This window comes from Choloepus didactylus, chromosome 5 (genome assembly GCF_015220235.1).
Source record: "Choloepus didactylus isolate mChoDid1 chromosome 5, mChoDid1.pri, whole genome shotgun sequence".
Classification (NCBI taxonomy): domain Eukaryota; kingdom Metazoa; phylum Chordata; class Mammalia; order Pilosa; family Megalonychidae; genus Choloepus; species Choloepus didactylus.
The window spans coordinates 125806429-125831064 of NC_051311.1; the positions used below are offsets into that span (position 1 = coordinate 125806429).

The window sequence follows — 24636 nt, forward strand, 5'->3', positions numbered from 1 at the left end:
AGAACAATCATAAGTGTTTGGCTCACATTAGAAAACAGGGCAGTAATTTTATAAAATGTTTGGCCCAATAGCCATCAACCTATGTTAAATCTGTCAGTCAGCAATTCTTAAATAATAATAATAATAATAATAATAATAAAGATGAGACACATAGATGTCTTTCAATAGGCTAAGGTTAGTCTTTTGAAAGATAGGGACCAGAATGAAAAAAATTATCTGAAATAATATGGGCTTCTAGAGAATGAAAACAGATTTGGGAAAACAGATCAGCAAAGTACCGTAAGAGGCAAAACTTGAGATTATTTCTAATTTAGTGTTCCTAATTTTAAAGACATTAACAATAAATTATAGATGGTCTAGTGTAGCATGGCAATATTAAATTCATGGCTCACACAGAAGGGTTTTTATTTTTTGCGTTTCCTTACCATGAATAGTACTCTAAAACAATATTTTGCAATTAAGTTGAAATGATGAATTACTTTATTCTGGAAAAGAAAACTGTTAAATCTGATTTAACAAACTCTTAATATGAGGGTTACAGTACTATAAGAAGGGATATATAGGAGACAAAAATCAACAGACCTAAACTGTGGAAAGAATTATTTAATGATTTTTCCCCCTTTGAGACTTTCTTTAGGTTGCTCAATCCAAAGAACACACTACCTGCCTCATTAGGGTAGGACTGCTCAACTTACCTGGATGAACCAGCATTTTAGCAGAGAAAAGATGATGCCAAGAGAGTGACAGTGTTGCTCTTACTGCCCTCTATCCTACTACACTACAGCCCTTTTAGGTCTACTAGGAAACTGAACACAACCTACATAACCATTTTCTCATCTAAGAAAGAGACCACAAGTACCCATTTCGTAGGGTTCTGAGGAGGATTAAGGGCTTGTCCTAATATGAGACACATAGTAACCCTTAGTGCACATGAGATCACTCTAGTTATTTTTATATTCAGGGCAGCATGATTTAGTTCATTGTGGCATTTCCAGTATCTAGATTGGGACCACAGGTTTTCTACTGAAGAAATGCAGATGTAGCCAAAATAAAGAACAAAACAATCAAACTTATGGCATTTCTGTTTCCAGAAATGTATCAGATATCCAAGATATCCATGAGATATGGATATGTAAAGGTTTCAATTGTTATTTAGTGGAATCCCCAAAAAGAGATCTATATCGAGGAATTTCAGGGATTAAACAAGTAACGGAAAAATCTTCTGGATTATATTCTTAAAGAAAGTTTAATGTATTTTGATACAGTACTTCATCAGTGCTCAATGAAAAAGGTATCAGAGTTAGAAGAGTGGGTCAATCCGCAAATAATATAGCCAGTTAAATAAGGTTCAGTGATTCCAATTTTCTCTTCTTAGATGTTGTGAAATGGATGCTGTATTAACTATGATTGAAATAGATATGTAGGAAGCAGTTTCTCAGTTTCATCTGGAACAACTTCTTGGATTCTGACAAATAATCTGTAGAATACCTAGATGTGCAAACTCACTCAGAACAATAAGTTTTTGTAAAAGTGTCCAAAAGCAACATGTGATATACTTCTCTAGAATATAAGTCCCATTTAACTATATATCTGTTAAATTCTAGACCCCAGTACCTGTCAGATGGGAGGCACTCAAAAATTTGTAGAGTTTATTTCAAATTGGCAAAGATGACTTGTCAAGCATTGCTGAAGTTCCAAGTACTAGAACTAACTAATGCTTCTCAAAGTTGAGAAATGTACCAGGGAGGGGTGGGAGGGAGGGGGATTTCCCTCAAGTCACTAAATAAAAATCATGCTTCTTGTATGCTCAAATACAAAACTCTGCTACTTTGCTTATGTCCTTTATTAAACTGTAAAGCGAAAATTAATTTACAAATTAAATGCATACAAAAGGAGAGGCTAGGCCTCCCTGTATATGTGCCTAAGAGTCTCCTCCTGAATGCCTCTTTGTTGCTCAGATGTGGCCCTCTCTCTCTGGCTAAGCCAACTTGAAAGGTGAAATCACTGCCCTCCCCCCTACATGGGATCAGACACCCAGGGAAATGAATCTCCCTGGCAACGTGGAATATGACTCCCGGGGAGGAATGTAGACCCGGCATCGTGGGATGGAGAACATCTTCTTGACCAAAAGGGGGATGTGAAAGGAAATGAAATAAGCTTCAGTGGCAGAGAGATTCCAAAACGAGCCGAGAGATCACTCTGGTGGGCACTCTTACGCACACTTTAGACAACCCTTTTTAGGTTCTAAAGAATTGGGGTAGCTGGTCGTGGATACCTGAAACTATCAAACTACAACCCAGAACCCATGAATCTTGAAGACAGTTGTATAAAAATGTAGCTTATGAGGGGTGACAGTGGGATTGGGAATGCCATAAGGACCAAACTCCACTTTGTCTAGTTTATGGATGGATGTGTAGAAAAGTAGGGGAAGCAAACAAACAGACAAAGGTACCTAGTGTTCTTTTTTACTTCAATTGCTCTTTTTCACTCTAATTATTATTCTTGTTATTTTTGTGTGTGTGCTAATGAAGGTGTCAGGGATTGATTTAGGTGATGAATGTACAACTATGTAATGGTACTGTAAACAATCGAAAGTACAATTTGTTTTGTATGACTGCGTGGTATGTGAATATATCTCAATAAAATGATGATAAAAAAAAATTAAATGCATACAAAATTACAAAATCAACAACATTTTAAAATTTAATTTAACTTGACAGATGATGCGGTGCTTTGGAGCTGTATGCAGTTCTTAAACTTAATGAATTCCTGTGGGTATGAACCCATTTTATGTAGGACTTTTTGATGAGGTTACTTCAGTTAAGGTGTGGCCCACCTCTAACAGGATGGCTCTTAATCCTATTACCAGAGTTCTTTATAAACAGAATAAAATTCAGACAGAGAGAGAAAGCCACAGGAAGCAAGAAGCTGCAATTCAAGGAAACCCAGAAAAGAGAGACTAGAAGAGGCCCACCTGCATTACCATGTGATAGAGGAGCCAAGGACCAAGGATCAGTCGCAGACAGCCCCAAATGCCAGTCTTTGGAAAAAAAGCATTGCTTTGATGATGCCTTGATTTGAGCTTTCTCTTAAATTCAGAACTGTGACCTAATAAATTCCTATTGCTTAACCCAACCCATTTCATGGTATTTGCTTGAGCAGCCAAGGCAACTAAAACAGATGATAATGTTTTGCTTAAATTAAATTGCCTCTCAAAGTGAATATGGTATTGACTGCTATGGTGCTGTTTCATTTTTTGTTTTGTTTGTTTTAAAGGCTAGCATATTTATATGACTATGGGCTATACTGATATCTCTGCTCTGACACTTACCTTTTTAACTTGTATTGGGCAAGTTACCTAACCTCTTAGCTCCTCGTTTATTTGTCCTTAAAGTGGAAATGATTACATTTACCATAATAATCACCAACACAAACAGTATTTTAAATGCTTTACCTATACCAACTAATTTCTTTCTCACAATATTGTGAGATAAGTACTATCATTACTCCCATTTTTCAGATGGAGAACCTGAAGCTCGGATCAAATAACCTGCCTAAAGCCCCACTTCCAGCAAATGATGGAGGTAGAATTCCAAACCAGATCTACACTATTAACCACTGTAACATGCAGTTATGTATACTGCTGTCACTTAAAAGTAATTCCTAGCCAATCAAGGTTAAATGCATTAATGCATGTAAAGTGCTTAGAACTATACCTGACTCATAATAACATTCAATAAATATTGGCTGTAGTTATTTTCTCCTATCTCCCATTACTTTTCTTCAAGAGTGCAGTGATGTCACCAGTGTCTTCACTTGACAAGAATGTATCACATCTTACCTCTACCTCAGTTTTTTTCTCATCAGCCTCGGCCAGTTACACACTCTGGCACCAACCTGATGATACAACAGATGACCCCAGAAACTTCACAGCACTAATCAGAATAATTGCACATTAATTCTTTATTATATAATATTCAAAATAAAAACTGGCAGACTCCTAAGAATATATCCAAGGATTGCCTTCCCCCTTTCAGAGACCCAAATTATAACACTGTTCACTTGTTTACACTTTTGAGAGGACAAGTTATAAAGAGCTCTGGACTGTTTAAAAATATAGTCTGTCCCCCTAGTGTATTGGGAGAACTCCTTTTGCATCCTTTTTGCCCAGCACAGTAACTGGCACACGGCTTGGGGCTCACGTTTGCTGAACTGAATCCTGGAGTCACTGAAAGTGGGGAGAAATTACCCAGAAGCAGGCATACCCGAAAGCTGCAAAGCCAAATGTGTCAGCGAGAACCATGCAGCATAAACAATAAAAACACCAACGCAACCACGCACAATTCTAGGCAAAGAACACCTGTCACGACAAATATAGCTGACTTAGCCAGAATTGTTGCAATCAGGAGTGGGCTCAGCTCATGAGCACCGTTTGAGTTCAAATCTGAATTTTTTTCTCCTTTCCATTTCCTTGTCAGTATGGAGATTAACTTTGCCTTACTCTGCGGGGGCTCAGATTTGGCCATTTGGCGACAACACAGACTAGAAACTGGGTATGCTGCGATGACCGGCTTCTCTGTCATTCGAGGGCAGACTTGGCTATTTTTATCCTTGATCTTAAAACAAGCACAGTAACTATGCTCATAGTCCCACGCATCCCCATCCCCGCGCCCTAACGGCGCGAAAGAGCCAACCTAATAGGCTGATGTCATCTGCCGGGTAGCGAGAACTCCCCTGGAACACGCACTCCGGGACTGCGGGGCAAACATGGCTTCCGGCTCCTGACCTGCAAGCCGGTCGCGGCCCGCTAGTCCCCGGGGCCTGCGTCTCCCTCCCCACGACCCCGCGCGGCGGAGATGGGACGCGCATTGGGAGCGTGGAAGGGAAAGCTCGGAGGACTGCGACTGCTGCGTGGGCCGCGGAGCGCGGACGCCTGGCAGCCGCTGTCTTCTCTGCGTGTTCCCGCGGCTGTCTGGGGGGCTCTGGAAGCAAGCCAGTGAGGCCATGGAAACGGAAGCCTCGATGAGGCAAATTACAGACCTTATTCGTGAAAAACAAACAAAATCTTTCTTGAAGAAAGGGAACCCAAGCGGGGACCCGGATAGGCAAGGGATCCAAATCTTTTGGCCTCTGGAAGTCTAAAAGTCCTCTTAAACACCAGCCTAAGACCTAGAAACTACCGTTGCCAAGAAGGACCATGGTTAAAATCAACTTAGGCGTTTTGAAAAATGTCCACTGTGGTCCACACCCTAGAAGGTAGAGCCCGGAAATCTGCATGTTTTCACAAGCTAATGCAGAGGACCAGACTCGGCGAGGCATCCCCCCAACACACACTCCCGCCCCAGAAGTTTTCCTCCCTCCCCTCCTCTCCGCCCCCGCAAAACGTTCCAGACCAAAGGGATGTACGCTATTTCCCAGTACGAGACTTCCAACCTCGCAGAACCGCAGCCAAGGGACCCCCGGGCCAGGGGAGCCCCCTGGGCGCCGCCACGCGCCCCGGCCAGGCTGACTCCGCCCCCGTCGCCCTGCACCCATACCTTTCCCAATGACTTCCAGCAGCTCCTTTTCTTCCTGTGTCAGCTCGCCTTTCTTTATGTGAACCATTGCTCCCGCCAGCTTGACGGTTATTCTGTTTCTTTGCAAGTATAACAAGGAAACAATGTGTCTGCGTTAGGAATGTCAGCAGCAGAGGCAACTTGAGAGAAGGGAACAGAGCACCCAAAGGCGGAAACGCTGGAATGCTCTCCTCCCTCCCGCGGGCTGGCAGGCAGCGGGCGAGCTCGGGCGAACCGGGCGGGCGTTCTCTGCAGGCTCCGCTACCGTCACCGCCCCCCAAGCCTCATTGGTCGGGAGGGGAGGAGGGACTGAGCGAGGCGGCAGCTAAAGGTCCCCATTGGACCAGCCCGGAGAGAAAAAACCAAATACGGAAAAACGGAGGGGAGAATTAAATTCCTTTTACACGTTCTCCAGCCCCATCCTGTCCGGTTCAGATATTTAGGATCATTTAATATTTAAAATTCCTTCTTTGGCAATTTGGTGTCCTTAGATGGCTTCTTGGGGCGTTCCGAATCCTCAGGCTCTCGCAATATCTCCCCCGTACCCCCGAGAGTGGCACGGCCGGGGCCGGGGGCGGGCCGGGAGGTCCGGGAGGTTCGGGAGGCGGGGCTGTGCCCGGCTCAGTGTGTCGGTGTCAATGTGTCTGTCCTTCACTCTTCTATTGTCTGCCGCAGCCACAGCCGCCGCCACCGCCGCCGTAATCGCTGCAGCCCTCAGACTCGCTCGTCGCCGCCACCTCCTCGGACAGGTGAGAGGGAGTCCAGGTGGGGTGGGGGGGGAGAGGGCTGCAGGCGCCGCGGCCACGCTTCGCTGAAGGCTTCCACCCGGGAGGGAGCTGGCTGGGAGGAAACATGTGCCTGCTGGAGAGGCTTCCTGCTCTCTCTGTGGAGAAGCCACATGTCCCCACGACTCCTGTCACCACCACATATACCAGTGCCCCCAGGTTGAAGACCCCGCCCCCGCTCCCTACATTTGGCCGCCCTGGGAGATCCCGGGAGGCCGGGCACGCGGTGGGAAGTGGCGGCTGTACCTTGTCTCGTGCGTGGCACCTCCAGATGCGGCGCTGGGGGAGGCCCGGGCTGGGCCAGCTCTGGGCAAGGGATGAGGAGGAGAGAGCCCCCCATTAAGATCGAGATAAGCGCTTGATGAGACTAGACTCGAGGGAGGTGGTTCTTTTTTGGCAAGCCTCTCCCTCCCCGCTACTTGTCATCGCCTCTCTGGCCTGTTTGGAAACTGTAGAAGAAAACCGGATCTGATTGACTTATGGTGCCTGTTAAAGATGTTTGGAAGCAATTTACTCTTGCACTAATTCTTCGTGTATGAGAGACGGCCTCGGGGAGGAGGAAGGAAGGGCCTCTTCGCTCTGCTAGAGTTCCCAACCTCTTTGTAACTCAGATCTTGAGATTCACGGAAATGGGGGAGGGGGTAAGGGCGCGAGGATCAAACTGGTTTTACTGTCTCTATCTAGCTTCAGATTAGCCTTTAAGCCAATCTTCATTCAAGTGGAATACGTAGCCTTGAGCTTCGACGATAGAGGGATAGGGGGTACATGCAAGTATATACCCTCCTGTAGCTCAGAAACGAGACTTGGTTGCTACAGTGTGAAGTCAGGCATCCCTCCAGCGCTCACGTCGGTATAACATATTACAGAATTAATGAAAGCTTCTTTAGAGATTGGTGTTTACTTACTGTTTTCTACAAACTAGTGTTGATGTGTCTCTCAAGACCCATCTGCTTCAATGAGAAATATTTGAATAATTATGTAGATGGGTTTTTGTTAAACGTCCCCAGGACCACCTTTTCTCCCCACAATGCCATATATGAAGTGAAGTGCTTTTTCCTCTGGCCTTGTGCCTTTATTTTGCTTAAAGCACACACTAACACTTCTGAAATCTGGGAAGATGATCATCATTATTTCCTGCCTTTGACAAAAATCTGTCCTAAACCCCAGCTGCTTTTTTTCCTAAGGCTTCATCTTTAGGAACTGGGACAGATCTAATCCCTAACTTCTCAAGTGAGAATGGTCTGTAATTATTCATCTCAGTGTATAACAAAGAAACTTTTGTTTGACAATGCTGTAATAACAATGGGGATGTTCAAACAACAAGTAGTAAGGCTTTTGAAAGTGACCAATCTTTGGTAACATTAAAGTACTGTTACTACCAGAGTTACAATTCAATTATAATTGAATTATAACGTGTAGGAGGAATCCACAAACCTAAGAAAATTCTTGAGGTGTAAACTCTATCAACATGTGACTTCATATTTTACCAGAAGATGCATAGATGGAATTGGGTGCTTTGTTGTTTCCGTCTCTTGCGCCAGTTGGGCCCTGGTTACTTGAAGGTCACACCTTTTTGTCTTACGGGGGTTGTCAGTTCCTTGAGGATAGCATCTTTTCTATTTTCTTAGTGCCTCATGGCACCTGCTTGGTATTTAGTCTTCGGTGAATACATGACCCCAGTAAATTTAGAGTCAGTGACATTTAAAGACAAAAAAAGCTGACACATACCTAGGAATTCAAATAAATCATATGTTCAGTTTAAATTTCTATAAATAGATATGTAATGGATAGTGTTCATCAGATGAATTACATTGTTTTGTACAGTATAGATAATAATGTAAGAATAAGGTTAGCTAATAAGTGTACATTTGACTAGGTCAAGGAACTGTTCTTGAACTAAGAATGTATTGACATCAAAGTTTTATTGATGACAAAAATAGCTCCTATATATTGAGTATTTAATCTATGCCAGATATTCTATTAAATTCTTTGCATAAGCTTATTTTAATCATTGTTTTAACAATGCAGGAATTAGTCAATATTACCCCCATTTCTACAGAAAAGAGGGCAGCAATTAAGGGAAGTTAGTTAATATGCCTACAGCCCCACAGTTAAGAAGTTCAGAGCCAGAATTGGAGCCTACATCTGTCTCCAAATACCTCTTCTTTATTACTTGCCTCTTGCCTATGTGCCTTGCAGTCAAGAGGCAATTAGATAATATATATGTATTTTTTGACTAGCTAATATAATACATTCATATGGTTCGACATGTCAAACATTCAAAACTCTCTTCCCACCTCTTTCCTCAATACCTTCTCCATGCTCCACCACCGGTGGTATCTGTTTCTCTCATATCCTTTCAGAGATATTTTATGTGTTTATTTCTTTTATGTATATTTCCACTCTTCTTTTTTTACAAAAGTGGGAGCATACTAACATTGTTCATACTTGGTAATAAAATTTGTAGGATACTTTTGTCTCTCTTTTGTTTCTTTCTTAACCTTTTTAAAAGTAATGATTTCTGAAATGTCTGAAATTTTCTTGAGTCCGCTCATGTCTTTCCCTACCACTGCCACCACAGACATCTCTTGATCTACTGTTGTGAATTCCTAAGGAGGCTGCTTCTTGCTCCTCTCTCCCCATCTAGCTAATTTAAAGAACAATCAGTTCAATAAACATTGACTACCCATTATCCACAGAAGATGAGATTTATACTGTAAAATGGTAGAAGTGATTCACTTAAAATGTGTCAGTGGCTCCCCACTGGCCACAGAATAGAAGCCCAAATCTGGCCTGTAGGCTGGTCCCAGCCTGCATTTCCAGTCAACCAGCCCCTCCCACGCACTCTGCTCTAACATCACCACACTGCTGGTTCCTAACATGCCAGTAATTTCTACCCCTTTGTTCCTGCTTTTCATTTCCTGGAATAACCTCCCTTCCTTTTTCACTGAGTCTCCCCTCCCCAGATGGGTGAACTGCTCAACTTTCAGGACACTAAAATGTAACCGCTTTCAACAGCTTTCATGATCACCTCCTCTCTCCACCTCTACCAGTGACTGAGTTCAAACACTTGTAAATGCTTTTATATGTGCCCCTCACAAAGGGGATACTAAGTAAGTTCTTTGCACAGAGATGGTGTTGATATGCAGCATAGTTGCTCGTGTCAATAGTGGCATCTTCCAATTCTCTCCTGTCTTCTCATGGGTCCTCACCACCCTGAATTAAATTAACTTCATTGCTTCTTCAGCTGGGTCTCCATGAAAATATCTAAAACACCTTTCTTATCACATTCTATTGTAGATGTTGTTTTTGTTATTGTTAATCTATTTGGCCCCTTTTACTTCTAGCCTGTATATTAACTAGGTCCAATTTACCTTTGCTTCTCAAGAACATACCCCAGTGTTTTTCAGCTAGGGTATGCTCAGTACATGCCAAGTTGAATTTAATTTGATCTGTAAGTTATTTTCAGTGAATTTGTTTTCCTACTTGACTAATCATTCCTGGCAATGTGATGTGATGGGGCACTTAAGCACACACAGCCATAACCAAGAGCAAAAAGTCTTAAAACACTTGGGTCTCAAGCTTCTTGACATTCTCATGAATGCTATCACTAAGGAAAAAAATATTTATATGCACCCATACAAATTTGGCACACCATTCCTGGATTCCCCCATTAAAGCCTCTGACGTATAGCTCTCTGCTTTAAGAGAATATTATTTCCTATTTATTGCAGGGCAACAGCTCATTTTTGAGGATCATATATTTCAGAGTTGTGCTTTCTGTGATATTTAACTTTAATTTTATTTGAATTTAATTTACATTTCTTGACTGGATATTTGATGATATTAAGGAACTTTTATTTTCTTAGGTTTGAAAATAATACTGTTATGGTTTTAAAAGATCCCTTATTTTTTAGAGTTCTGTGCTGATATATTTGGGGAGGAAATGATATGATGTCTGCAGTTTGCTTTAATATAATTCTGTGGCTGTGAGAGGCAGGAAATGGGTGAGTATAAATGAGACAAAATTGAGTATGTGAACTGTTGAAGCTGGGTGATGAATACATTGACTTCATTATATACTCTTCTCTCTACTTTGAGATGTATTTGAAAATTTCCATAATAAAGTTTTAAAAAGGAAAATTTGGAAGGAAAACAGCCTCTAAAGTTTTTTTTCCCTAAAACATAAAGAAAAGAAATGTGAAAGAAGTGTTTTTTTTTCCTTCTGGAGTTTAGCTTATGCAATTATTCATTTAACAGCTGCACCTAAATCTGCAGAGTACTTCTTGTGAACACTGAATTTCTATAAACACTTCACATTTTAACTCTTCGCCCAAACTAAACAGTAGGTGGCATTACTCAGGGCTTGTGTCACAGGCTTATGAATATCTTTCTGACAGTTAATCATCTTTTTTGGAAACTGACAAAGTAATTTGCAGACAAGCCTGAACAAGGGATGCAAGTATATTTGGTTTCACAGAGAAAATCAAGATGTGAATAAAGTAGAGGTACTGATTTACTTGTATGCCTCATAAACTGACTCAGAAGGCCTTTCAAAAAAAAAGCATACTAAACCTGAGTAATATTAGCATTATTAAAAGTATATTAATGTAGGAAAAACAGGACCAGACTCGGCATCAGCTGTGTCTGCCAGGCGCTCATTCAGGGTTTGCTTAACTAAATGCTTATTTTGACACCTACTTTGTAGATTCTTATTACCTTATAAATTATGTTTCTTGATGTTCAAGTATCTTTCATTATGTTTTGAATTTATTAGATATTAATGTTGCCAAAGGCCATGTGTAGTGCAACTTTTAATATCATTTATAACATTTTCCCACACTTTGTTTAAAAGGTATTTTAAGGACATTTGATTAAGTTTCAAAGCCAAGTCTTCACAACGTTTAAGGATAATGTATGTAATCAGCCCAGGATCACTGCCAAGTAAGGCTGAATTAGTGTATATAGTCTATCTTAGTATATATCCAGCTTCAACTCAAGTTAACATTAGGTGCACAAAGCGTCACTGTGGAATTTAAAACTCTAGGCTGGCACCTCTTATTGATGAGTGTAATACTTTTCCTCTAATTAAAAATAGAGTGCTATTTCTGCATCAAAAGGAGGTAGGTAGTATTCATCTTCCCAAGAAGAATATTTTAAGCTAGAAAATTGGTATTTTTATCTCTTGTCATTTGGTTATCTGTTGTGGGATTGTGTTCGATCCAGAAGACAAAGCAGCCCTTAAAACTACATTCATTGGCCACTGTAAAACCTCTCTAAGGGTCTGTTGACTGGGGAGTATAAAGGCCCCATTAAGTACTCTCTTCTGACCTGGTAGAGAGCAATTGTTGATGGCCCCTGGGATACAATCAAGCAGAATCACAGGACTGAGGATTGGGGTGCTATGACCAAAGCCAAAGCTTTCAGTGATAAGATGTGTTTTCCAAGGCACTCTCCCTTGCTTTCACTTTCCTCATATATAAAATAGGGATACCAACCAAACTTGAGGATACCCAATGAACTATAAAATGTTATATAAAAACTAATTTTTATTTTTAGGCACCAATTCTGTCAGCTTTTTACAGTGGGGAAATATAAAATAACACAATTATAGGCCTAATTGATATATTATTTTAAAAGATCAAAACTATTTTTATACAGAGATTTTTTTCATAAGACATAATCTACTGTGTTCACTGAATCACAAAGTATAAGACATGATCTTTATCCTCAAGAGACGTATACTGTCCTTGAGGAGATATGACCAACCCCTAAAACAATAGTGATTAAAGTAATCATCCTAAAGTTCTGTGTTGGTCACGTTGGCCAACAGCTCAAGGCACTTGAGAACTTCCCTTTGCACCTTCAAGTGGCTGTCTGTTTCTACCAGTCTTTCAGTTCTAATTCTCACAGTGTTATTACTCCTCCACCCACTCACTGCAGTTCCTGCTCCTGGAATGTCCTCCTCCACCCATTTCTGTTAACCAAATTTCACTCAAACCCTTCTCAGCTTAAGTGGCCCCTCCTCCACTCAACCTTCTCCAGGCTCCACCCAGTGCAGCATAAACACAAGTGTGGGACAGGCAGCAAGTAGAGTTCAGTGGAAAGGCTGGGTCATGGAAAGGGTGAGACTTGACTGGGTCTTGAAGGATTGGTGAATCTGAGTAGGGCAATGCAGGAAAAGGAGAACATTCTAGGGAAAACATCCCCCAAGGAAACAGCCTGTAAAATACTATAGATAGGGACTTACCTGTTTTCTCAGTTTGATTTTTTTTTTTAACTGCTTCTACTGATGAATGGAATTAAGACACTGCTGAAACAGTTAAACCTGAGAGATTAATTAATGTGAATCATTTTAATGGCAGATTGTGGTTGTTATTTAAGTTTCCACAACAACTCTTGTGATTGGAATGTTGGAAAGTCTAGAAGAAGGTAAATGACGTGGTGGAAATATAAACAGTCTTTGAAGTTTGCTCTGTGGCCACTCGTTGAATTGTGCTTTTTTGAAACTCTTCATCCTTCTGTATATACCCTATGTTTCATAATGGGGGAAGAACTGAAATTATGGAATTGTAACCCATAACGGTTTTTGAGATTACCTACATAAATGCTTGTTGAGCTGTACATCAAAAGTTAACACCTTTCTGTATATATGTTGTTTTACAATAATGGAAATGGCTGAAGTTGTGGAGCTGTGACCCATGACTTTCTTTGAAATTCTTTGAAATTGGCTTTCTGACTATTGTTGAATCATAATTTGAAAGTTGTTACTGTTATGTATATGTGTTAAAGTTCACAATAAAAAAGATGCATTAAAAAAAAAAAAGTTTCCACAACATTGTTCCTTGAGAGGGATTTAGAATAACCTCTGAATCTGTTTTGTTTTAATGCAAAATTTACCAATACTACCAGGGCATACTCAAGAATACTTTTAAATTTTACCTTACACTTATGTCTGTGCATTGAGTCCATGGGTCTCCTTAGCAAGTAGCTTTGGGGCAGTTAAGTGCCATGTGGAATGATGTGGCCTGTCTTAGATTCAGCATATGTAGAGTGAAGATTGCCAAAAACCTGTCTACTTTGAAAATAAAGGTTTAGGTAACTCACTGAATGAACCATTCTTTTGTTAAATGCAAAAGAGATGGCATTTTCATTATTCTGTCTTGATTTTTAATATTGGGTGTTTCCTTTGATTTTTTAAAATGTATGTTTGACAAATGTAATGGTGATGTGTAAGAAAGAATAATGTCCCATGTTAATATTAAAAAATGATGGTATAGTCCTTTGGCTATTTTTAATTTCTTAATTATAGAAATATTAATATTTTAATAGGAAAACAATAACAAATCTGTAAGATGTAGAATTACATTTTCTCTTTTCATATTTCAACATATTTTTATGCTAGATGAAAACATTTTAAAAAGTAATTTTAGATGTACTATTATTTTTGAAGATTCATAAATAATTCTCAAGAAAACCGCTGGGGTAAGAGTGAGTAACAATAAGGAATAATAACTCTTAGCACTGAAGAGACTACATCATAAGCCACAGTGGAGTGTGCAGTTTTGTAATAGTCTACTGTCATCCTCTTCTTATATGTTCACAAAAGGACTTTAATGCTGTTTAGACTAACCTGGACATCTTCCTTGATTTACGGTCATTTCTAAGGGGAAAAAAAAAGATCATGACATGTTTTTCTCGGTATACAAGCAATGGAATAGGGTTATTATAAACAGGAAAGAGAACCCCACGTTGATGGTGCAGAGGAAACTGCTGGTCAGAGGAACGGGATGTGAGCATTAGTGTTCAGCTTTGTAAAGATTCTGTTTTTTTTAGAGTTAAACCTCTGTGGAAAACAGTTTGAAAACTGGATCCTGTAGCGAAAGAAACATGGCACCATCAATTTCCTAATATTTTTATGTCTGTAAGAGGCAGGATTTTGTTAAATCCTCTCTCTAAAGATGGTTTTTTTTCTTCATTAATGGAACTCCATGGAGAACTCACAGGCAGTTTGGAGATAACATTGCAAATTGAATTTAGGCAAGTGCTGATCTAGACTTTAAATCAATATTTATGCGATTCTCTGTCTAATTCTAAACCATAAAACCTATGATGCAGATAATGAACAAGCTGCCTTTGAGAATCATATAAATAACTACCCAAGACATTGCAACAACTTTGAGTGGCTATTTGGGAAGTGCACTGAGTTGAGACTGAGGTGATCGAGTTCTGGCCCTGACTCTGCCACTTAAATGAGCTCCAGAGGGCAGGGATTTTCTGCTCTTCCCTCCGCCATCCCCCCATCATCGATGCTAGGATAGAATGCATGACCTCAGTTATGTGGCGTGGCATCACTGAGCCTTGTCCAAGTGTTAGATGAGGGCCTGGGTTTAGGTCTGTGGTTAAAGTGCTCCATATTTCTTGGATATCAATTATGAATTTAAAAGTAATGGACACATTTATGTAAATAAAAACAATTGCAACTCAAATGCATCCAGTATTTTCATACACTGGAGACTTATCAACTCATTCTGCCAGATTTTTGTGCAGTGCTTGGAACAAATCTCCCCCTGCTAGAAAGTGAACAAACATGAAACTTGTCTGATTTGGCCCTTGCTGTATCCCTCTTGACTAGTAAATTGGGTAAATGGAAAAATGAATTAATGAGTCTGTTTATCTTTGAAGCTTTTTTTTTTTTTTTTAAGTGTAATTGAGAGAGTTTGTGACTCTGCAAAGGTCTTTATTTTTAAAAAAAAGTCCTATAAAATTGCACAAGGAGGTACAGTCCCATAGCATCCCTAGGCTATGCCCCCATTAAGTCTTCAGCTGGGCTTTGGCATTTCTACCTAATTCATGCTCTCCTCATTGTGTAGTAGCATGGGTATAGTAAGTAACTTTTTGTGTGTGCAGCCATTTAACTAAAGCATCACTTGCTAGACTGGCTTGGGCAGGCCCCCTCCTGGGAGCATGGGGCAGAAGTTTCATGGTTGCAAGAAATAATAAGTGAGCAGATATTTGGGCTCCTGTCCACCAGCACCTTCTTTGAGCTTCCTGAAGGTCCATTAACTATGTTTTTTAAGCAATTGCTCCAAAACAAAATTCTCTTACTGGTCTCCAGCCTAGGATATTATGCTATTCTGATTTTCATTTGCTTGTCTACCTTATTTCAGTTAGAGAGGCCATGGTTGTATATGCTGTCAGTGAGCACCAAGTGGAAAGTAAATGTCACGTAAAAATCATCTATATCCTTAACTAAGTAAGTCTCAAAATCTATTTAGCTGTCGTCCTGTGAAATAGCTCTTTTCTGGAAGAAAGAATATTTGAAGTGATAATACCTTTAATAAAAATTGCCTTTGTCTTTTATTCAGTGTAAGTGAAAATTTCAAGGAGATTGAAGTCTGCTAGTGGGGTTGTCTTGACATTCTTAGTGACTGTTATGTAGAGTTTCAGGAGCTCTGTGAAAATTGCCCTCTTTGAGAGCTAAAATTGTGATTTTTCCATCAGAATAAAGTTTAGTCTTCAGTTAACATCCAAATCTGTCCTCTACTAGGTAGTTTTTTTTTTTTTTTTTTAAACAATGAACATTAAATCCTTTTTGAAATATAAGACATTTCTTATAAGAGAGAATGCCTACTTGACAGCAGCCACTTCTAACCCAGGATACTATAAATTATAGTATTAAGTCTAACAGATTAGAAAGGAAGTAATTATTAAATGTCTTGTGTGAACTAAATATTGGTGAAAATACTTTTTAAAAGTTAAGGGACTTAACTGTCGTGTTTGAATCAAAGACGTGGACAATTGACAAAAGAACATTAAATGCATCCTCATTGTGGTAATATTCAACTTTAGTTGGAGTTCACATTTTTGATTTTCTTGGATGACAGACTCCTCCTCGTTCAACAGAAAACCAACCTTGACATTTGAAGGGCAAATTTTCTCACATAGAACTTAATGTGCTATCCCTCCGATTACTTGGAGATCCTTTTATATGAAAATTAAGAAGCTCATATATGGGCATGGGAACATAAATTGATGTCTGTTATTTTGACAACATGTGTTTTAAATGAGTGTACCTTTCAACCCAGCAATTCTGTTTCTAAGAACTTGTTCTACAGATACCAACTCCCAGGTGTGCGAAATTATATGGACATCAATATTCATTTTTTTATCTTAAAAAAAAAAAAACTAGACTCCAAATGCCATTAGCAAAGAACTAAGTAAATAACAATCCATCCTTATAACAGAGTGCTGTGTAGTCATTAAAAAAAATAAAGGAGATCTATAATCCTGAAAATGAGTGGTAACCAAAATAAAAAGATATCCAGGATACAGAGTTATCGTGGAGAGGCAGGGAGCGGGGAAGCAAGTTGCAGAACTTTATGGATTGTTTGATAGTACACAACTTGGCACCTATTGGGTGCCTAACATAAATGTTCAATTCATCATTTTCCAAGCATGTGTACATATGTATTGTGTATTTAGACATTTTCTGAAAGGATACATAGGACACTGTTCAAAGGGTTAAAATAGTTACTATTTCTATGAAGTGGACCTAGGACATTCAATCAGGAGTAAAAGGTTGGGAAGTAGACTTTGGTTTTTACTTCATATCCCTCTATAGTGTGTTAGTTTTGGGCCATCAGTGTACTATTACTTTTTAGTTAAAAAGAGATAATGAAAAGAAACAGTGAGGCCATCTTGGTACAGCCACTCTGGAAGACAGTTGGCAGTTTCATACAAAATTAAATATATACTTATATGACCCAGCAAATCTCACCCCTGGGTATTTATCCCAGAGGACTGGAAACTTAGTTTCATACAAATGTGTACATGAATGTTTATAGCAGGTTTACTTGTAATCATCAAAACCTGGAAAAAGCACAAATGTCCCTCAGTCGGCAAATCGATAAACAAACTGTACATCCATACAATGTAATATTGCTCAGCAATAAAAAGAAATGAACTGTTAAAAAAAAGAAAGCAAGATGTCATTGAATCAAATCACGTAACTCCCAAGTCCTAATGCAAGTAATTTTTTTTAAGCTGTACTTCAGTGTAATATTAGTAAAGTGAAAGAATTGGATTATTCTCTACAAATGCACCCAAAAGAGAATGGAAGATAATATAGTATGTTAAAATGTAAACAGGGGGGTCATTATTATAAGTTGAAATATAGATAATTTTTCTCCATTTTTTTTCCTAATTTTCCCCTAAATTTTCTACAATGAACATGATGAACTCACAACAGGTATTAATAGTTTCACAACTTTATCAAATGCATTGCAATATATAAATGCGTGACCATATATTAATGAGTTAAAGAAACATAATGGGTGACATACAACCAAATCTAGGAAAGTATGTACCTTCCTTCCTTGTAAGATCTTCCTTATGAGATGAATTCTCTGTTGATACTTCAGCTGATCAAAACATTTTTAATCGGTCTTGGAAAGTATATTCCTTGCCTTTGAGAAGTATACAAAAATCAGAGGCCTTTTTATAGTCACTCCTCACTTTTGACTAAAAACACTGTTATTAGTTGACCACCTACTTTTCTGTTTCTTTTCAGTATTTTATTATGAACATATGCATAAAAAGAGTATTGTATTGGAAGATATAATATGGTTAGATATTGAAATGGACAAAACAGCTGGCTTCAAAATGGTCACATACTTTTCACCAGATTAGACCCTGAATTACCTGTGATAGTTTCCTAAAATTAAATCCACCAAATAATGAAATTTCTCATCATTGAGGATATTCAAAAGAATGTCCTGTAGACTCTGGAAGAAATTCTAAAAGAAGTTATTCATAAATCTATTAGTCAAAAGAAGCTTTGATTAATGGCAACATTACTAGTTTAATTGATAGTCTTTCTTTATTGAAGTCAGAAATTAATTTGATTGATAAATTCCTATCTTTAAAAACCCCATGTCTTATTTTGCACACACATTTTTTGCTGGTGACAATATTACTTTCATTGTGGTGATCTTTAATAATATTGAGGTTCATTTTATACACTCCTGCTCTTTCCTCAAACAAGTCTAATATAGAAGAATATTTCCATGGCACAACCTTTTTTATTCCTCCGCTTATGCCAAAGGTTTTGTGGTGTCCAGGTATGCAGCAGGATAAAGAGATCCCTATTCTGCTATGCAAGTAAAGATATTTAATTGAATATCTTCTGGTCCACAGGACAGTCAAACACAAGGAAATCTATTAACAGAGTAATATATTATAAAAATCTTCAAATCAAGAGCTAATTGTTTTTTTCCTGGAGTGTACAGTCAGTACATCAGGGTGATTTCCAACTTTACTGCTGAGCAAATTTTGAGGATTTGGAAAGTTATGTGGTATCTGTGGCAAGCTTTATTTCTATGAAGTCCCAGAAAATACAAAATCCTCATGTAGTTCAGGTTCCTGGGCTTTTTCATCTCCCTGAATCATTCCCCTTGTTCAGCTTCATTCCCTAAATACATATGGCTTTCAATTTTTGCCTTTGCTCCATGCTTATATATATTCATTTTTTATTTCTGAGCCATTTGAAAGTAGCTTGCATACACAGGGTCCCTTTATCCTTTATTGCTCTTGTGTGTATTTCCTAAGAAAAAAGATGCTTCCCTTAATAACCACAGTGCAGTAATAAAATTCTGTGAATTTAATGTAGATACCATACATACATATACCTCTACAGTTCACACTCGTATCTCATTAATTGTCCCAAAGCTGTCCTTTATATGTGTTTTTCCCCCAGTACAGCATCCAGTCTTGGATTGCATATGGCATTTAGTTATGTCTTTTTTATTTCTTCTTTAATCCGGAACAGCTCTTCATACTTTATTTTCTAAAGATGTTGACAATTTTGAAGAATGCAGACCAGTTTTGGAGAATGTCCCTCAGTATACATTTGTTTCCTCATGATTAGATTCAGGTCGTGCATTTTTATCTTGAATAACACACAAGTGATGTCATGTCCTTCTCAGTGTAAAACGTACAGACATGTGATGTCCTCTTGTCCCTTACCAAGCATTTTCATGTTTCTCCACTGTGTAGTTACTATTTTTCCTTTTGCAATTTATGTGGAGAAGCTTTGAGGCTATGTGATTACCCCGAAGATCAGCAAACACTTACTTCACTGCACCACTGCACGCTCTCAACACATGTCTGTGTAGATTTAGCATACATTGGTGACTCCTGCCTAAATCAAGTTTTGCTGTGATGGCTGCAAAATGGTGGGCAATTTTCTAACTCCGACACTGTCTCTATTTGTAGGCATTCTGTGGAAAAAAAGGCTTTCCTGTCTCCTCAATTATTTCACTACCCTGCACACTGATAAATTTGCCTTCTGTAAAATGAACTTTATGAGTATAGGCCTGTGGATTCTTATTTTCTTCCTTTGCTGTCCTTAATTATTGTGGTGTTCACACTGTGCCAAATTTGGCCAGTGAGACTGTCTTCAAGATGATTCTTGCGTCATTTCAATCTATTTTGATCATTTGTTAAAAGCACTTCTGTACTTTTAACATGTGCAGATGTCCTAGGATCACACTGAACTTTCCCTGCCCCAGCCTTGGAATCAGACATTTATCCAATGTTTCTTTTAGAGGGGAATGACACTCAAGATGAAGATCTGGTGACATACTTCTCTTTGGGCACAAATAATATCATTATTGCTTATGACTCTTTTTTTTTTTTATCTTCATTTTATTGAGATATATTCACATACCACGCAGTCATACAAAACAAATCGTACATTCGATTGTTCACAGTACCATTACGTAGTTGCACATTCATCACCTAAATCAATCCCTGACACCTTCATTAGCACACACACAAAAATAACAAGAATAATAATTAAAGTAAAAAAGAGCAATTGAAGTAAAAAAGAACACTGGGTACCTTTGTCTGTTTGTTTGTTTGTTTCCTTCCCCTACTTTTCTACTCATCCATCCATAAACTAGACAAAGGGGAGTGTGGTCCTTATGGTTTTCCCAATCCCATTGTCACCCCTCATAAGCTACATTTTTATACAATTGTCTTCGAGATTCATGGGTTCTGGGTTGTAGTTTGATAGTTTCAGGTATCTACCACCAGTACCCCAATTCTTTAGAACCTAAAAAGGGTTGTCTAAATTGTGCATAAGAGTGCCCACCAGAGTGACCTCTCGGCTCCTTTTGGAATCTCTCTGCTACTAAAGCTTATTTCATTTCCTTTCACATCCCCCTTTTGGTCAAGAAGATGTTCTCCGTCCCACGATGCCAGGTCTACATTCCTCCCTGGGAGTCATATTCCACGTTGCCAGGGAGATTCACTCCCCTGGGTGTCTGATCCCACGCAGGGGGGCAGGGCAGTGATTTCACCTTTCAAGTTGGCTTAGCTAGAGAGAGAGGGCCACATCTGAGCAACAAAGAGGCATTCGGGAGGAGGCTCTTAGGCACAATTATAGGGAGGCCTAGCCTCTCCTTTGCAGCAACCGTTTTATGACTCTTTTGGAATTGGTTTGAACTTCAAAAGGTATTAAAGATTTTTCACTTAAACATATACAATTTTCTAATTATAAATGTGATATATACTCTGTTTCATATTATAGAAAGTAGCGACAGGTATAGACAAAAGGAATAAAATGCTCCTGAGCCCTCTGTTCATGTTGCCCATCATTGAGTGTTAGTGTATTTTACAAAGCTAAGATCATGTAATATATATAGAATATTGTATTTTCGTTTTCTACTTAGCATATCATTGTTTCTCTCCAAGTCATACAAATAAGACAATTTCATTATTCAGTCATGTGTTGAATTTAAAATCCCTTTTTTCTTTATTGTCTGTCTGCTCCCATTACTGCACTCTCCTAAAGTAGGAAAAGTTTGTCTGCCAGTGTGCAGCCTTCTCTTTTTCTTCCTCCCCTCCTCACATTCCACGTTCTTGTCTTCCCCCACCTTGAACATCATAGGAAGTAAAATTGTCATTGTAGAAATAAATCAAAAGCAGGAAGTATTTATTTTGTATATACTAATTGTACTTTGGATTTTAGGTATGACAAGCTACTCAGTGACAAATTTGTTTTCTCTAAAATTAACATCAGCATTTGGCAAATATAAGCAAATCATTAAATGAAATATCTGCGTAGTTGCTATGCTGGAATGTTTAGACGTGTGCACAGTTTTCAGCTCTTGACAGCAGGAACCACCTCTGGTTTTGCTCACCATGGAGCAAGGGTTTCTCAATCTTGGTACTAGTGACACCCAGACTGAATAATCCTTTGTTGTGGGGGCTGTCCAATGCATAGTAGGATGTTTAGCAGCACTCATGGCCTCTACCCACGAGATGTCAGCAGCACCCTGCACCACCACCCCAAGTTGTGACAATCAATAATGTCTCCAGACATTGCCAAATGGCCCAGGGCAGGGGGCAGGGGGTGACAAAAAAGTAACCCCTGGTGAGAAGCACTGCTCTGGCACAATGCCTACCACATAATAAGCACAGCCATAGCTGGACATTTTTTTGTTTTATGTCACCATTTCCTTTAAGTTACCCTAATTTACTATTTGAAATATTTTAGGTATGCAGTTGTTATCAATATTAAGTCTTATTGTCAAAGTTTATGCCTCGAAACACTTTGAGGAAAGGACTTTGTAATAGCCAAAGTATGCTACTATGTGTGTTGTGTATGTGTGTGTGTGACTTTCAGAGTGATGAGAAAAATAAGAATGACATCACCAAGATTAGAGCATCTGGATGGTTGAATGAACATTGTCTGTTGTTGAGAGACGGAAAAGATCTGAGAGAAATTCCAGGGAAGTGTAAGGGCACCAAAAAAGGAATGTACATGCCCTAATGAACTTCTTAAAGATTATATTAAGTAGAGGACATGAGTTGATGGAGTAAAATTGCTTGGGAGTTATTTTATACTTCTGAAAAGTTTTTAAAAGTGACTTCATTGAGATGAAATAAGTGACCTTCTATAATTGCCTTAATTTGTTTTTATGAAGAGTTGTATACTGACACTTAAAATGTAATTTTTAGAATAATATGTTTAAGATATGAAATAGTTTTGGACACATTATAATGTAGATTTTGTATGATGCCTTTGATATTTTCTTAAGGAAGATTTTGGACTAAAATTAGTACACTTTTTTTACAACACAAGTCTTTGGGATCTAATAATTCTTACCTTATAAGGTAGTTGCTTAGCACACTTTAACATTCTACCATTAATGTCCCTCACTGGAAAATATGGTTGCAAATTTTTGAGACAGAAACAATTATTAAATTTCATGCTTTTTAAGACAGATACTTTGTCCTTTTATTCTATAAAGGGTAAGAATGAAGGGGCTATATAAGTATAATGGCAATAATTTTGTATTAAATGTTTTATTTAAAAACATTTTTCTTTTATTACTAGGCTATCTGATATTTTAAGTTTTTCATATTTTTTCAATTATAAGTACTATAATTTAGAGTTTGTTAGGAGATATAATTAAGCTTTGTAGAGGCTGAGTGATTTTTTTAATGCAATATTATTGAGATATACTCACATACCATATCATCCAAAGTATACATACAATCAATGTATATTCAATGTAATCCAAAGTATACATACAATCAATGGCTCACAGTATCATCATATAATTGTGCATTCATCACCACAATCAATTTTCAGACATTTTCATTACTCCAAAATAAAAAAAAAAAAAACCATACCATATCCCTTAACCCCTCCCTCCCCCATTATTTATATATTCTTGTCATTATTTGTTACTCCTCTGACCATACACTGGTTAAAGGGAGTGTCAGTCACCAGGTTTTCACTCTCACATGTTCACATGATAAAAGCTATATAGTTATACAATTATCACAAAGAATCAAGTGTTCTGGATTACTGTTTAACAGATTCAGGTATTTCCTTCTAGCTATTCAAATGCACTAGAAACTAAAAAGGAATATCTATATAATGCATAAGAATAACCTCCAGATTGACCTCCTAACCCTGAGATCTCTCAGCCACTGAAGCTTTATTTTGTTTCATTTCTTTCCCCCCTTTTGGTCAAGATGGCATTCTCAATCCCATGATGCCAGGGCCAGGCTCATCCCTGGGAGTCATGTCCCATGTTGCCAGGGAGACTTACACCCCTGGGAGTCATTCCACATAGTGGGGAAGGTAGTGAGTTTATTTGCAGAGTTGGCTGAGAGAGAGAGGCCACATCTGAGCAATGAAAGAGGTTCTCTGGGGGTGATTCCTAGACATGATTATTAGTAGGCTTATCCTCTCTTTTGCAGGAATAAGTTGCATAAGGGCAAGCCCCGAGGTCGGGGGCTTGATTTATTCAATTGGAATTCTCTAATGTTTGCGGGAATATCAGGAATTCCCAAGGTGATGAAGTTTAATATTTCCACATTTTTCCCCAGTCCCCAAGGGGACTTTGCAAATACTTTATTATTTTCTGCCCAGAGTATTTTGGGGTGCATTGGGGTATCAGATTAACCTGTACAGAATAACAAGATCTCATTCCCCATTTTAGGTTCCATGCAACCATATTGTTTAAATAAACTGACCATGCAGGTTATATTAGAAAGTGTGCTACAGCGAGTATAAATTCTGTACCAAATAAACATCTCTTAAATAACAGTCAAAACTCAGGAATAGGTGTAACTGCTGTAAATAAAATAAAGTTTTATTGGAATGCAATCATGCCCATTTGTTTACGTATTCTCTCTGGGTTGCTTTCATGCTCTAACAGCAGAGTTGAATAGCTGCAAGAGAGACCATAAGGCCCACACAGCTTGAAATGTAGCCTGTCTATGTTTTGCAGAAAAAAAATTGTCAACCTTGCTTTAGAGTATATGCACTCATATATTTGAGGTTGTTTGACTAGCATAGGTATTATGGGCATAGCATGTATTAGTAATACAGCATGTTATATAAGGCAATTATAAAGACATACCACATTTTATTGCACTTTGCAGATACTGCATTTTTTTACAAATTGAAGGTTAGTGGCAGCACTTAGTTGAGCAGGTCTTTTGGTGCCATTTTCCACAGCACGTGCTCACTTCATTTTGTCCTTGTGTTACATTTTAATTAAGGTGTGTATGTTTTTTATAAAAATGCAATTGAGATATATTCACATAACATACAATCCTTCAAAGTTGTACATTGTTTTTTAAGATATAATGCATTGCATACTTAATAGATTATAGTATGGTGTGAAAATAACTTTTATATGTACTGAGAAACCAAAAAATTCACGTGACTCACTTTATTGCAATACTCACTTTATTGCGGTGGTCTGGAAC

General features: G+C 38.5%; 2 protein-coding genes across 2 annotated transcripts in view; one reads left to right on the top strand and one right to left on the bottom strand.

Moving 5' to 3' along the window:
- Positions 1-5789, bottom strand: part of ANKMY2 (ankyrin repeat and MYND domain containing 2) — a 52405-nt gene extending 46616 nt beyond the window's left edge. The window contains exon 1 of the mRNA XM_037836834.1: positions 5538-5789. Within this exon, the coding sequence (XP_037692762.1) occupies positions 5538-5604 (67 nt within the window). The 5' untranslated portion in view covers positions 5605-5789. The remainder of the gene's footprint in view (positions 1-5537) is intronic.
- Positions 5790-6179: 390 nt separating this feature from the next.
- Positions 6180-24636, top strand: part of BZW2 (basic leucine zipper and W2 domains 2) — a 78024-nt gene continuing 59567 nt past the window's right edge. Inside the window, exon 1 of the mRNA XM_037836835.1 lies at positions 6180-6304. The gene's annotated coding sequence lies outside the window, so the exon portion shown is untranslated. The remainder of the gene's footprint in view (positions 6305-24636) is intronic.